Genomic DNA, 15,030 nt, shown 5'->3' on the forward strand with positions numbered 1-15,030 from the left:
TGGGCCCATCCCCAAGATTTCACTTTTTAAAACTAAAATTAGTTTTTGTCAGAAGGAATGTCTCTCACATTTTCATAAGAGCATTTGTTTTATATATGCTCCATCTCTTCCTTCAGGAAGTACGTGACAACAAAATATTTTTGTCGAAGAGAACTTGCTATGCAATTAACAAACTCTGAATGTGGCAAGACAAGACTTTCAAAACATAACCAGCTTCTTTGCCAGTCACTCTTCTCCAGTGAACTTTGTGAATGTCTTCATTATCAACAGTGAAGTAGCCTATGAGTGCATTTTGCCACTGTGCTTTGAAGAAGAACATGACACATATTCTTATACAGGCAGTTCCTGAGTTACAAACAAGATACGTTCTGTAGGTTTGTTCTTAAGTTGAATTTGTTTGTAAGTTGGAACAGGTACATTTTAAAGTGGTAAATGCAATCATTTTTCTAAAAATGTCTTTAGTGCTAAAGTGCAAAAGCACTAGCACATAGAGAATTGCCAAAACTAGTTTTACTTTATTAGCACCTGGATGCTCCCCTTCACGAACTGTGCATAGTCTTGAAGTCATGCCTGATCTTATAAATATTCAGAAATGGGTCCCCCCCCCCCCCATATTTTCTGTCACTGCACCAACAAAACAGCAGGGTAATCTGAAGAGAGGTGTGTGTGTAAAAACGGATCATATTGCCTTCAGTATCTACACTAATCACTCAGACTGGTCACGTGACAGCATAATTTTAAGGCTGCCCAAAATCTGCAGGTTCAAATGCCCTTGAATAGTTTTGGCGCACACACTATCTGAATCAACAAATACAAGGGCACACAGGCATAAAATGGGATGAGAGCACTTTTCAAACAGTGAGGAGCATTGGCCCAAACATTCAGCAGCCCTGCATCAGAAAATGATGCACTTCAAAGTTTAATTTTGAGGAGGCGTATTGAACCTGGAAAACAGCAGTACAGTAAGTCCGCTTTTGTACTTAGAATCCATGCCACCAACATTCGATTTAGAAGAGCAAATAATACTTCTGGTTTGCAGCCTCATCCGACACAAGAGGCTTTAATTAACTGGAGGAAAAGACAGCACTTCCCTTCCTCCCTGAAACTGTACAACTAATATTCTCTTAGCTTGGAAGATAAAAGTGCTAAAATGGGATAGTGTCTTGGGAGGGGGGAATAATGGTTTTGTAGCAATCTGCCTGTTTGTTCCAGTTCAAGGTGTTTAACCTTACATAGCCTTCTATTAACTATGCATTCTTTTAAAATCCAACAAAAATGGGAAAGAAAAAAGTAAAAAAATTCACTGATTTTGTTTAATGGGGAAATAGTACAATCTGAAAGGAATCTTTTGATTCAAACTACGAAAAGCTTAGATATCCTTGCAGTTCCTGAAAGGCAAATCAATGGCACAGATATACATGTGAATAACAGTAACAGAATCGGAAGAGACAATAAGGGCCATCCAATCCAACCCCATTCTGCCACAATCAAAGCACTCCTGACAGATGACCATCCAGCCTCTGCTTAAAAACCTCTAGAGGAGACTCCACCACACTCCGAAGCAGCAACCTATTCCACTGCTACATAACTCTTACAGTCAGGAAGTTCTTCCAAATATTTAGGTGCCAAGTTAGTCCTCATGTTCCAACTCAAGTCATCACACCTCTAAATTAGAAAAAATCATAATGGGCATATGGAAAACATAGATAGTCCACTTTCTTGAATAGTTCTTGAATGTTAGAAAAGACTGCTAGGGCTCTAAGGAAACATCTGACCACAAACAGCAGAAAGGACTTTGTTAAGAAGTGTTTAAGCAGGGGAGAAAAGGGTCTTGGATGTGCGCTCTCTCTCTTTCTCTCTCTCTCTCTCTCTCTCTCTCTATATATATATAATTATGGTCCAAAAAAGAAAAGGGATTTTTTTTTGCTGCCAGAAAGTCTAGTAGAGAACAAAGTCTGTCAATGAGGTGGAACTGATTACTTAGCCAGCTCTGCAACTTGCTGTTTTCTGACTTGCCTTCACTTCTTGTGACTGCCAAATTAATTATTCTGCATTAATCAGAACCAAGTAGCAAAAATGAAAAGGACCACATAACTCTTTCAGACATTGAAAATTTGGCCAGCTGTGAGAGTAACAAGTTTATGCTAATGGGATGTTTTCTCACTTTGTTTGCACTCTGTGGAATTTACACTGGAGAAATCCCACTGAAAAAAGAAAATAAGCACAATGAAAGCATGAAAGCCTCATGTTTGAAACAGATTAATCCAATACCTTGTTCTAAGTCATAGACCTTATCTAAACCCCAAGAATGGAAGCAAAACTTGGGAGAAGACATCCAAAGGGGCAGATGCAAACCAACAGTTCCCTAAGCCGCTCCTATGAGGAGCGGCTTAGGGAACTGGGCATGTTTAGCCTGAAGAAGAGAAGGCTGAGAGGAGATATGATAGCCATGTATAAATATGTGAGAGGAAGCCACAGGGAGGAGGGAGCTAGCTTGTTTTCTGCTTCCTTGGAGACTAGGACACGGAACAATGGCTTCAAGCTACAAGAAGGGAGATTCCATCTGAACATTAGGAAGAACTTCCTGACTGTGAGAGCCGTTCAGCAGTGGAACTCTCTGCCCCGGAGTGTGGTGGAGGCTCCTTCTTTGGAAGCTTTTAAACAGAGGCTGGATGGCCATCTGTCAGGGGTGATTTGAATGCAATATTCCTGCTTCTTGGCAGGGGGTTGGACTGGATGGCCCATGAGGTCTCTTCCAACTCTTTGATTCTATGATTCTATGATTCTATGAACAGTGCCTTTATATATAGCTTTATATAGCTTTGTTGCCACCTTAATTGTACACCTTATAGTGAAATATATAGTGAATAATGATGCACTGGTAAAATCCTACAATCAAGCTCCAACATTTCCCACTCATTCTGTTAAACATAAATCGATCCCTTCCTTTTAGATAATGTGGATATTCAAACAGCTTTTTCTTTTAACGTTTTTAATGCTTCCTTTGTAACACCTTTCCAGCACAAGCCTATCAATGTTCGCTTGTAAGTGTCTTTCTGTTCAATGAAGCTTAATATGAAATAAAATGAAATTCAGGTAAGTGTTACTTTTCTCTTAACTTCAAAGAGATGTTGGAAACCATCTCAATAAGCAGTAAAGTGAAAAGAAGGTCTGGCCATCCATAGAGTGCAACTGCCACCTCAAGCATTCAATTTGGGTGTCAGTAGAGAACAGGAAATTGCTAGTTGTTTAATGTATCGGTATTGTACTGTTACACTTAGACAGAAGCACATTTGAGATGTTCTTGCTTAGATACCAAAATAACTTGACTGCCTTTAAAGCCAATATGTTTCCGTCTGAATTCAAAGTGTTTGCAATGATATACAACCAGCTTGGGATCTTGATATCTGAAGGAGACCACTCCCTCTACAAACTAAGGTCTGAATCCCACCAGTGAGAGGAAAAACACTGTGGGAGACCATAAGAAAGAACTTTCTCTGCTTGTAAGGCCCCAATGGTGGGATGCCCTCTCCTTTGAGACCTAATTAACACCAGCACTGAACACTTTTTGGCACAAGTGAAAACATGGATTTTCATTAAAAGCCTTTGGGGCCTAATTGATTTCATTAAAACGCATATAGTTGTGGATTTAAACTGTTTTAAACCTTTTAAATACATTTCAATTTGCTAAATTGGCTAACATATTTTCAGGTTATTTAAATTATTTTTGGTTGCTTTAAATTTTAAACCATTAATTTTTATTTGCCCTGAGATATGGTGCTACAACTAGAGATAAAAATGGGATGGGAGAAGGCACTATTTGTCTTATGAAGCAATATGTTTTTGACTGGCTCTGCTAGCAATATTGCTAAAGGTGTGAATTCGCATATCGGCCTCATTCCTAATCACTGACAATTCCCCAAGAAGCCCCATTCACAGATTATGAAAAGGTGTCCACCAGATCCAGCCGGGGGGGGGGGGGGGGGATGAAACATTTTTTAGCAAATCATAAAGAGTAGGTCCAGAACACAAAATAATTTAAACTCTGTTACTCATTCTATATGTTATATAGACTTAATTAAATCAAATTTCTATTTTAGCTACAAAGTTTCATTTTTTTTCACATTCGGGTGGGGTGGGGGATCTAGTAAGGATCTGTTTTTCCTTTTCCCCTTCTGCTTTGACATTTGTGCACATTTGTGCACACTTAATTAAGTTTCTAGAGGCAGCTGCTATTTACCTTGCCTGCTATAGGCAGGCACACACAACTACAGAATGATCAAGCTTTATCACTCTGCTGCAAACCAACACTGGAAGTCTGTATTTTTTCCAGCTTGATGTTTAAAATCTTCTAGATAATCAGAGGATAAAGAGGAAAGGGGTTGGGGTGGGGTAGGCAAGCCTAAAATTAACCTGGATAAAGAAGTTTCTTTGTCAGAATTTTTGTCAATTGGGGTATGCCTGGGGTGAGAGAGTACAGAGTTCAGTGTTTTAAGAAAATGAGGCTCAACGAGAAGGCAGACCATATGTTCCACAGTGCAAACATGAACTAAAATGGCTCCTTTGACCAGACTGTTGTCATTTTGGATTACACACAGTGCTTGGCCAGGTCAGATAACAAGGGAATCAACACAGCTGCAGCTGCTTGAAGAACAAGTCTATTGTGGTGGGTCAAGAGCAGCTTCTTGTGAAAAATATGTCACCTAAAGCAAGGCATTTTTTATTTTGTTGTAAAGAGGAAGAGATATTTTCTCCAAATTCCAGATATTATCTGAAGATGTAGCTATTTGATGACTGCTGGTATTATTTCTTTACTTGTTTCCATGTAAAAGGCAGAAGCACTATGAAATTCTTCCCAAGGAAATAACATTCTCTCTTGCCACCTAGTGTTCCATAATACAAATATATACCAAATCAGTTTAATGTGGAGTCCACCAGCTCTGGAATTCAATATTGCAGTTTTTTCCATTAGCTGGGCAATTACATTCCCAGGCAATTAAATGGACCACAAATTGTGGCAAAGAAGGTACATTCTTAAAAGAAAAAAAGCTAGGAAGTGCAAAGGCTGAAAAGAAGTGAGATGAGGGAAAGGGCAGCTTTAAACCCTGAGAATATGAGGAAACATCAGTTACTAAATGCTCATGAAGTGATGGAGCAATACTCAAAGCTGTTTATAAAGCTTAGAAATGGAGGTATCACACATAAATGGGAGGCATATCACTCACACACATAGGCACTGCACTCTTAGTAGTGAAAGACAGGCACCTTTAAAATGAGTTATTTGAAGATGTGTCTCCAATCCTGAGCAATTTCAAAAGTTGGTAAATCAAAGCAATTACATATTTTGTATAGTCACAAATACTCCAGCCATTAAAAAATTCTTTCATATTAAATCAATGTACAAATCCGTATTAAGGAAACAGCCCTATATTACAATACTGGTATACAGTGTGTCACAAGCTTTCTGATTCTCAGAAAGTGGGAGATACTAGGTGCATGAATAAGAGGAGCCTATGAGTGTGCCACTATCCTTATTGCCTACCCCTTTCCACTAAAAATAAACAAACAGGTCAGATAGCCTTACTGACATTTTCATATGAAGAGAAATGAGAATCCCATGCCAGAACAACTTCACCCCCTCCATATCTGCACAGACACATAGAGTGTTACTGCTTAGGAAACCGCTTCCAACTTATTTAGAGCTAATTCAGTACTCAAACAACAAAAAAGGGTTTCCGCTAAGGCATATTCTGAAGGTTGCCATTCTTCACTCTGGAATAATATCTGCCATATTCTGAAGGTAGTCATTCTTCACTCTGGAATAATATCTGCCTATTAGTGTATAATCATTATTTCCCATTTTATATTTATACTTTATCTTAAACCATTTTACAATGTGCTGATCAGTACAGAGACAATCCACTTAAGTTCAGGCCTTAAACATTCTTCTTCCAACATCCAATGAATTTTATTTTTTCCTACAGAAATCAATAAGCCATTTACTTCTAAGGAAAAAATATAGCTGCAATGGTTGACTGTTGAAACAGTGAAAGAAGTGTCATTTCTGTGGATTCTGCCAAATTCTGACTTTATTTTTCATTACAGAACTGAATGATGCCTATTGATTTCAGTGTGAAAATATAAACCAGTACTGCATGATAACCCTCTCAGGGCAAGGAAAAGTGTACATCAAAATTGTTGCTAAAGCAATAGTGTGGGGTGGTCGTTGCCCAACTCTGAAGTTGAGGGAGTCTACCTTGCCCAAGGTCACCCAGTGAGTTTCCATGACTAAGTAGAGATGTGAACTCTGTTCTCCAAAGTTACAGTCCAGCCCTGTAACCACTATATCACCTTAGCACTCCATTATGACAATTCCCATAGTAATATTCCCAAGGAAAGCCCCCAAATACAGATCAGTCAATCAACATATGATCCACTGAGAAACAGAACAACATAGCACAATTTCTAGTTTATTAAGTTTAACAGAAAGTCAATATATAGAGAATTAGAAATACCTTGAGTTTTCTAATATATTAAACTCTGGCTGTAAAACCTGAGATTACATGAGAAGAAAAGGAACACAACACACACAAGAACCATTCCCTAAAGATTTTTCACAATTTTCTTTTTACAACACAAGAGGGAAACATTTTATTTCAAAGACAATAAATGCATTCTAATGTTTCTACCTCCACTAAAAGCAAGAATTTTGTAAAAGATTCTTAGGTATTAAATAAAGAACCGACCACACAAAAGCTATTTGTATTACAACTTGAGAAGCTCATGGCATTATACTGTTATTGTGTTCCAATAACGTCTGTGAAAAATCCACCTGACTTTAGAGGGGGGAAGAAATCTTAGGACCACTTTAATGTATCTCTCAAAACTTCATGTCACTTTGACATTACAACACCTGGCTCCATTACAGCCATAGATCTGATCCAATCAGAACATGGTATTTGTGCTTGATACTGAGGCTTCTAGACTCATCTTCCATTGGTCTTTAAGATAATCCTTTGAATACCCTTTATAACGAACACATTGTTCCAAATATCTTATTCCGAATGTTCACGAAAAGTTCTGACAGCACTTATTTTAGCAGTGCCAAAGAACCTCACTGTCCCAGTACATTATGCTCAGTCACATGGGGAATGAGTCACTGGCAACTACAACCATGACCAGAAATATGAAATCAACACTAGAAGTTCTGATACCTTTCTTATGAAATTGGAGCACCATCTACTGTATTTGAGAGCCTAGTGAACTACTAATATGTGCTTCAAAAAACAAAACAGATACCTCTCGCTGGCCTTTCAAATCATTTAAGAAGAGCACAGAGAAGGGGCCAGGAAATATGAAAATCCATGCAGGCAGAGCCACCTTTTGTGAGAAGTGCAAGTCATATCCATGAGGTCCCAAGAGTTCATCCCAACATCCAAACAGATGTTGCCATCTCAAATGCTATAGGATTTTAAACCCTGAAGCACACAAGCTGTTAAGCAATGTTCAGTGCCAGATTACATCACTCTTAGGTTTGTGTTGCCTTATGCTGGGCACTGATATGATCACACATGTCGTCAAGTTTGTAGTTGAAGAAAGCCAGCTTGGCAAATGCAATTAAAGAACTCTGTCTACTTCTATCTGTTATGTTGGTTATTCTAGTCATATCACCCATCTGTCAGCTTCTTCTTTGGTCTGAAAACTGGGTTATTTATTCCAATTTATAAGCTTCATAATTCTGAAGTATAAGGGAAAAAAACAAATTAAAATATAAATGAATTCCTTAAAACATAAGAATAAGACAAATGTTGTAGTACCTGGCAAACCTTCATTTATATCATTCATTCCAAAGAGTGGTATGGAATGCACTGACTATTTGTTAAGGATTGTTTTAATTCCAAAGAAGCAGAATGAAAATGAGAGGAAGTTAGTCATACACAGAAAGATTAAAAGTGGTTTCATGGTGCTGATTGGATTTTGACAGCTTGAGACAATTGCCCTAGAAATTCAACCCTAGTCACTAGAACCAAAAATAAGCAGGATTAAGTTATTGAGTTAAGTGGACACCAGGTCAACAAGTTCAGCACAACTATTTAAACTGATGAAATAAAAGCAATGCTGAGTTACTATTAAAAAAATAAAGTGAAGGAGAATGTAGGTGAACAAATAAATAAAACCTTACAAATTAATAATTATAAGCTAAACACCCAAACCAACCTGCTATTGCTAAGAGAAATTATACAACCAGTGAAAAACGAAGAGAAAATAATTACATGTTGCATCAAGGTATTTTAGCTGCTCAAAATAATACCTCTGTATTCAAGGTGATAGACAAGACTAGGGCAGAGCTTACCAAACTGTGGGCCCTTCCATACAGCCCTATATCCCAGAATAACAAGGCAGAAAATCCCACATTTTCTGCTTTGAACTGGAATATATGGCAGTGTGGACTGAGATAACCCAATTCAAAGCAGATATTGTGGGATTTTCTGTCTTGATATTCTGGGTTATATGGCTGTGTGGAAGGGCTCTGTGCTGTGACGTGTTAGTGTGTCTGCTGTGACGTGTTAGTGTGTCTGCTGCATTGTGTAGGAGTGATGCATGAACGTCACAAGAAATAAAATGCTGTTATCTTACAAATCACATTTTTTTAAAAAACAAATGAAAGTTTTTTTTATGAGATATGTTGTGTCCCCATACATTTCATTATTACAGTTTAGGTATGTGTCATATCTCTTATAAGAGGTTAACCTCCAATTTGCTAGTAACACTGAATTGCTGTGTTACGAAATTATGAAATGGTCAGAAAACTCTGCTGTAGGGCATGAAGGGTTTCAAAGTGATACACTGATACCATGTGATCTTATGCTTTTCAGTCTGCAAATTCAGGCCACTTCCCCACAGCTGAATAAAATCCCACATTATCTGCTTTGAAGTAGAATATATGGCAGTATGGACTCAGATAACCCAATTCAAAGCAGATATTGTGGGATTTTCTGCTTTGATATTCCGGGTTATATGGCTGTGTGGAAGAGCCTTCAGACATTAACCCTTTTCTCTAACTAGTAATAGAGAAGACTTCAGTTTCAAATACTAACAAATCAGACAGATTACAGTGCTCCAAATTAAAATGTCAGTCACTCACTCTATCTTTTTGATCAGGACTGCAGCCTTGTTTGTCATGAAATATGTAGAAAAGTCAAAGGGGTGTGTATTCATTTAAAGATCTTATATGCAAAGAGATCTTGTAGCACCTTTGAGACTATGGCCCCTTCTACACAGCTGTATAAAATCCATATTATCTGCTTTGAACTGAATTATATGGCAATATAGACTCAGATAATCCAGTTTAACACTGATAGTGTAGATTATCTGCCTTGATATTCTGGATTATCTTGCAGTGCAGAAGTGCTCAAAAGGCCCTTCCACACAGCTCTATATCCCAGAATATCAAGGCAGGAAATGTCACATTATCTGAGTGCGGACTCAGATAACCCAATTCAAAGCAGATATTGTTGGATTTCCTGCCTTGATATTTTGGGATAAAGGGCTGTTTGGAATGGCCCAAAGACAAAGTAGTTAGCAGAAGACACTTTTACAAACTTGTACCTACTTCATAAAATGCCATTACATGCATATTCTAAGTGATTGACTGCATCTTTCTCAGCTTCAGAACAGACTTGTAGAAGTGCTGTTAGTTTTTTAAAAAAAATCTATACACATATAGATACATATAGTGTGTGTGGGGAGGTGTGGGGTAAAGAGAGGGAGGTAATTGACTTCTACTACATAACATTAGAAAACAAGTAAGATTAAGTAAAGGTTTCCCCTTGACATTAAGTCTAGTCATGTCTGACTCTGGGGGCTGGTGCTCATCTCAATTTCTAAGACGAAAAGCCAGCGTTGTCCATAGATGCCTCCTAAGTCATGTGGCCAGCATGATTGCATGAAGAACCGTTACCTTCCCCTTGAAGTGGTACCTACTGATCTACTCACATCTGCATGTTTTTGAACTGCTAGGTTGGCAGAAGCTGGGCCTAACAGCAGGAGATGACTCCGCTCCCCAGATTCAAACTGCCGACCTTTCGGTCAGCAAGTTCATCAGCTCAGCGGTTCAACCCGCTATGCCACCGGGGGCTCCCAAGTAAAATTAGGACCAGGGAGACTCCCAAGATTAGGAAGTTACAATTAATGCAGTAGCCTTCTGGCACTACATTAGCAGGAAAACTGGAAACTGCAGTTAAAAAATTTATCTTTTGAGTCAAGGCACTTGTTAATTTAATTCTCATGCTGTAATGGACGTCCTAGGCACGCAGAGGCCAGGACAGAGGGATGTGCTGCAAGCAAAACGTCAATTCTAATATCTCAAACTCTTTTAAAGCCAACAACAGACAAGCATATGTGAAATATAGGAGAAGCTTACATCATTAATAAGTTTCTTATGTAACACTATGACTCCTGCTAACATTTGATTGACAAAGCCTTTTCCCTTTGAAAATTCCTGAAAACCTATGGGCCCTTCCACACAGCCATATAACCCTGAATATCAAGGCAGAAAATCCCACAGTATCTGCTTTGAACTGGATTATTTAAGTCCACACTACCATATATTAAGTTCAAAGCAGCTCATGTGGGATTTTATTCAGCTATGAGGATCGGGCATAAGACTCAAACCATTTAAAAAACAGAACATTACAAATCCCCTGTAATTTTCAAAAAGGGTAGGAACCCTCTAAAACAGTCATGGGCAAACTTGGGCCCTCCAGGTGTTTCTGACTTCAACTCCCACAATTCCTAACAACCTTAGGCGTGATCCTGGACTTATCACTGACCTTGGAACCCCAGGTGTCAGTGGTGGCCAGTAGTGCCTTCACACAGTTAAAACTTGTGTGCCAGCTGCACCCATACCTTGAGACACCTGACTTTGCCATGGTAGTCCATGCCTTAGTCACATTCTGTTTGGACTACTGCAACGCTCTCTACGTGGGGCTGCCTTTGAAGATAGTTCAGAAGCTTCAAATGGTCCATAGATTCGCAGCCAGGTTACTTACCGGAGTGCCATGTTTGTGGGTAAACAATATTTCTTGCTGTTTCTTTTAGCAATGATGTAGAGATTATCTGGTTTGCCTAATCAGGAACATGCAACATATAATTATCTTTCTTTAGGGGTCCCTTTCAAATCTATGATACGATATATCTCTGTATGTGAATCATATTTATCTATATCCATGGCTGAATGGCTCTTTGTCAGGAGGGCTTTGATTACGTTTTCTTGCCCTGGTGAAAAGAGTTGGACTGGATGGCCTTAAGTATTTTTTGTTGTTCATGGGGGTTCTGTGTGGGAAGTTTGCCCCATTTCTGTCATTGGTGGGCTTCAGAATGCTCTTTGATTGTAGGTGAACTATAAACCTCAGCAACTACAACTCCCAAATGTCAAGGTCTATTTTCCCCAAACTCCACTAGTGTTCACATTTGGGCATATTGAGTGCCCATGCCAAGTTTGGTCCAGATCCATCATTGTTTGAGTCCCCAGTGCTCTCTGGAGGTAGGTGAACTACAACTCCCAAACTCAAGGTCAATGCCCAGCAAACCCTTCTAGTTTTTCTGTTCGTCATGGAAGTCCTGTGTGCCACGTTTGGTTCAATTCCATCATTGGCAGAGTTTAGAATGTTCTTTGGCTATAGGTGAACTATAAATCCCAGCAACTACAACTCCCAAATGACAAAATCATTTTTTTGAGTGATGGTCACTCCTTGGTTTAGTAGGTATCTTGTGGCCAAATTTGGCGGCAATTTGTCCAGTGGTTTTGAGTTATGTTAATCCCATAAACGAACATTACATTTTTATTTATATAGATATATATAGATAGGGCTTCCTTGAATGGTCTTCCTTAGACATCCTATGCTCATTTCTTAAGAAAACTGCTTTATGCCTAGTTAGGCTATCTGTCCATCAAGCCCAGTATTGCTTTATCTGATTGGCAGTGACTGGCCAGGCTTCTAAACAAGAATTGCTCACATCACCTAGTACTTATCTTTAAAGAGGAAACTCCAACCTTTTGCATGAATACTGATGCTAAGCGGTATGATCCTTCCTGCCATTCATTTCTATGAGAAGCAGCAAGTTTTTCTATGAAATTTACAAATGTTGAAACAAGAATTGGACAAGAGTAGGTTTATGTTTGATTTTATATTGGTTGGTTATCTTTTGAAAAAGGAATATTTCAGAAAACTATGTTTGGAAGAATAGATTTTGATTGATGGCTTCCCTTCTCCCACAGACAGATTTTTCCTGCTTTTTCTTTTTCCACGGAAAGTTCATGTGGATTTGGGGGATCATGTTTGAGCAGCGGCAGATGGTGCTGTATATGTTAATGTATGTTAAGCATACATGCCTGAGCCTTTGCCTCATGATATCTTGACATATGGCAGCCAGAGAAGTGCTACACTTTGATACTTGCTGATACTCCAAATGGGGCATAACATGAGTCCCAGACAGGTGGATCACTATAGATATACTTGCAGTTTGGAGATGTGAACAATGCTGTTCCTCTCAGATTTGCATTTATGATTATGTCTTTTTTAATTTTGAAGATCTAAGCATGACACTTTAAAAACGAATAATAAGTTTTTAAATAAACATTACATTTTTAAAATTATTATTTTTTATTATCAGGCCTCTTTCCTTTTGCCCTTCAGCCACTTAAGCGGCGAGGGGGGGAAGGAAAGGGCCTGAGGCTGTTAGGAATGGTGGGAGTTGAAGTCCAAAACACCTGGAAGGCCCAATGTTGCCCATGCCTGCTGTATAGGGAGGAGAATGATCCGTTTTCCCTTTAAGGCAGGGGTCCTCAAACTAAGGCCCGGGGGCTGGATGCGGCCCTCCAAGGTCATTTACCCGGCCCTCGCTCAGGGTCAACCTAAGTCTGAAATGACTTGAAAGCACACAACAACAACAACAACAATCCTATCTCATCAGCCAAAAGTAGGCCCACACTTCTCACTGAAATACTAATAAGTTTATATATTTGTTAAAATTGTTTTTCATTTTAATTATTGTATTGTTTTTAAGTGTCTTTTGCACTACAAATAAGATATGTGCAGTGTTCATAGGAATTCATTCATGTTTTTTTCGAATTATAATCCGGCCCTTCAACAGTTTGGGGGATTGTGACCTGGCCCTCTGTTTAAAAAGTTTGAGGACCCCTGCTTTAAGGTCTCTCTCACGCAGGTCAAAGGCAAGGCAGGAGGAAAGAGCCTCATCCCCGCCTGTCAATCAAGCCCCCGCGAGAGCAGCCACACCTCTCGCGAGACCTCTTCAAGGCTCCCCTTCCTCTCACAGGACCTTCGCTCGCACAGCCAAGGCCATCGCCGTGCCATAGCGCCACCTGCCGACGAACTATGGCTCCTCCCTTCCCATAAGGCTGCCAGTCAATCAGCATGCCCTCCTTCCCTTCCTCACCATCATCGGGACTCCATATTGCAGCGTCTTGTTTTTCCGCAACGCTCTCATTCCGGCCGCGGCGAGGCCTCTCTCGCGTTTCGCCCTTCCAGAGAGGCGCAGAGATAGGCCGTTCCCCCAGCACTTCCGCGGTTCTACAAAAATCATCGCCCCCCTGGAAAACCTGGCCGGAAGCAGGAAGGTTCCGCCATGCGAACGGGCCCGAGCGCGGCCAATCCTGGAAGGGATGACATACATACAAACTTTTCGTTGGATTTTGGCCATGCACAAACTACAGCGAGACCCAAAATCTACGAAACAGTGGTATCTTAACTGGCATGCTGTATTTTAGTTGTTGCAATGAAGAAATCACTGTTTTGTGGATTTCGGATCTTGTAAGAAATGCAGGAGAATTACAAAAGCTTTCTCTCTATACCGGTAGTTCTCAGCTTTCTTAATTCCGCAAGCCCTTAATACAGTTTCTCATGTTGTGGTGACCCCACAACCATAACATTATTTTCGTTGCTACTGAAAAACTGCAATTTTGCTACTGTTATGAATATTAATGCATTTTCCACGTTTATTTTCCGAGCCCAATTTAAGGTGCAGGTGCTTACCTACAAAGCCCTGAACGGTTTGGGACCACCCTACCTGCGTGACTGCATCTCCGTCTACGAACCCACACGTTCACTTCGGTCATCTGGAGAGGCCCTGCTCGTTAACACCCCCCCCCCCCGGCGTTGCAAGCGCGCTTGGTGGGGACTCAAGACAGGGCCTTTTCTGTGGTGGCCCCTCCATCTCTGGAACGCCCTCCCAAAAGATCTTAGACAGGCCCCTACGTTGGCAGTCTTCAGAAAGAACTTGAAGACCTGGCTGTTCCGATGTGCCTTCTCAGAATAGGAAACTCCAATACCAAGTCCTAGAAGCACTTTAGTAGAACTAAGATCACTGCACACCGCACACTGCACTTACTTTATAATCCTACATACCTCCTGCCACATCAGCACTTTTAATCTTGTACCCATTACTCTGGCCTGGCCCAGTTTTATAGTGTCTCGATGTATTGTTTATTGTTGTTGTTTATTCTGCTTAACTGTTTTTAATTTGCTTTAGGTATTGTATTGTTGTATTGTGTTTTGAGGCCTTGGCCTATGTAAGCCGCATTGAGTTCTTCGGGAGATGCTAGCGGGGTACAAATAAAGTTATAATAATAATAATTGATGTAAATATCCGATATGCAGGATATATTTTCATTCACTGGACCAAATTTGGCACAAATAGCCAGTACATCCAAATTTGAATACTGTTGAGGTTGTGGGGATTGATTTTGTAATTTGGTGGTTGTAGTTGCTGGGATTTATAGTTCACCTATAATTAAAGAGTATTCTGAGCTCCACCAACAATGGAATTGAACCAAATTTGGCACACAGAACTCCCATGACCAACAGAAAATACTGAAAGGGTTTGGTGAGAATTGACTTTGAGCTTGGGAGTTGTAGTTCACCTAAATCCAAAGAGCACTGTGGACTCAAAACAATGATATATCTGAACCAAACTTGGCACAAATACTCAGTATGACCAAATGTGAACACT

At 39.8% G+C, this 15,030-nt stretch overlaps 1 protein-coding gene across 1 annotated transcript in view; it reads right to left on the reverse strand.

Moving 5' to 3' along the window:
• The window catches only part of COX16 (cytochrome c oxidase assembly factor COX16), a 43,841-nt gene extending 30,221 nt beyond the window's left edge, over positions 1-13,620 (reverse strand). Inside the window, exon 1 of the mRNA XM_060761804.2 lies at positions 13,459-13,620. Within this exon, the coding sequence (XP_060617787.1) occupies positions 13,459-13,605 (147 nt within the window). The 5' untranslated portion in view covers positions 13,606-13,620. The remainder of the gene's footprint in view (positions 1-13,458) is intronic.
• Between the last annotated feature and the right edge of the window lie 1,410 nt (positions 13,621-15,030).

The sequence above is a fragment of the Anolis sagrei genome, chromosome 1, assembly GCF_037176765.1.
Source record: "Anolis sagrei isolate rAnoSag1 chromosome 1, rAnoSag1.mat, whole genome shotgun sequence".
Taxonomy (NCBI): domain Eukaryota; kingdom Metazoa; phylum Chordata; class Lepidosauria; order Squamata; family Dactyloidae; genus Anolis; species Anolis sagrei.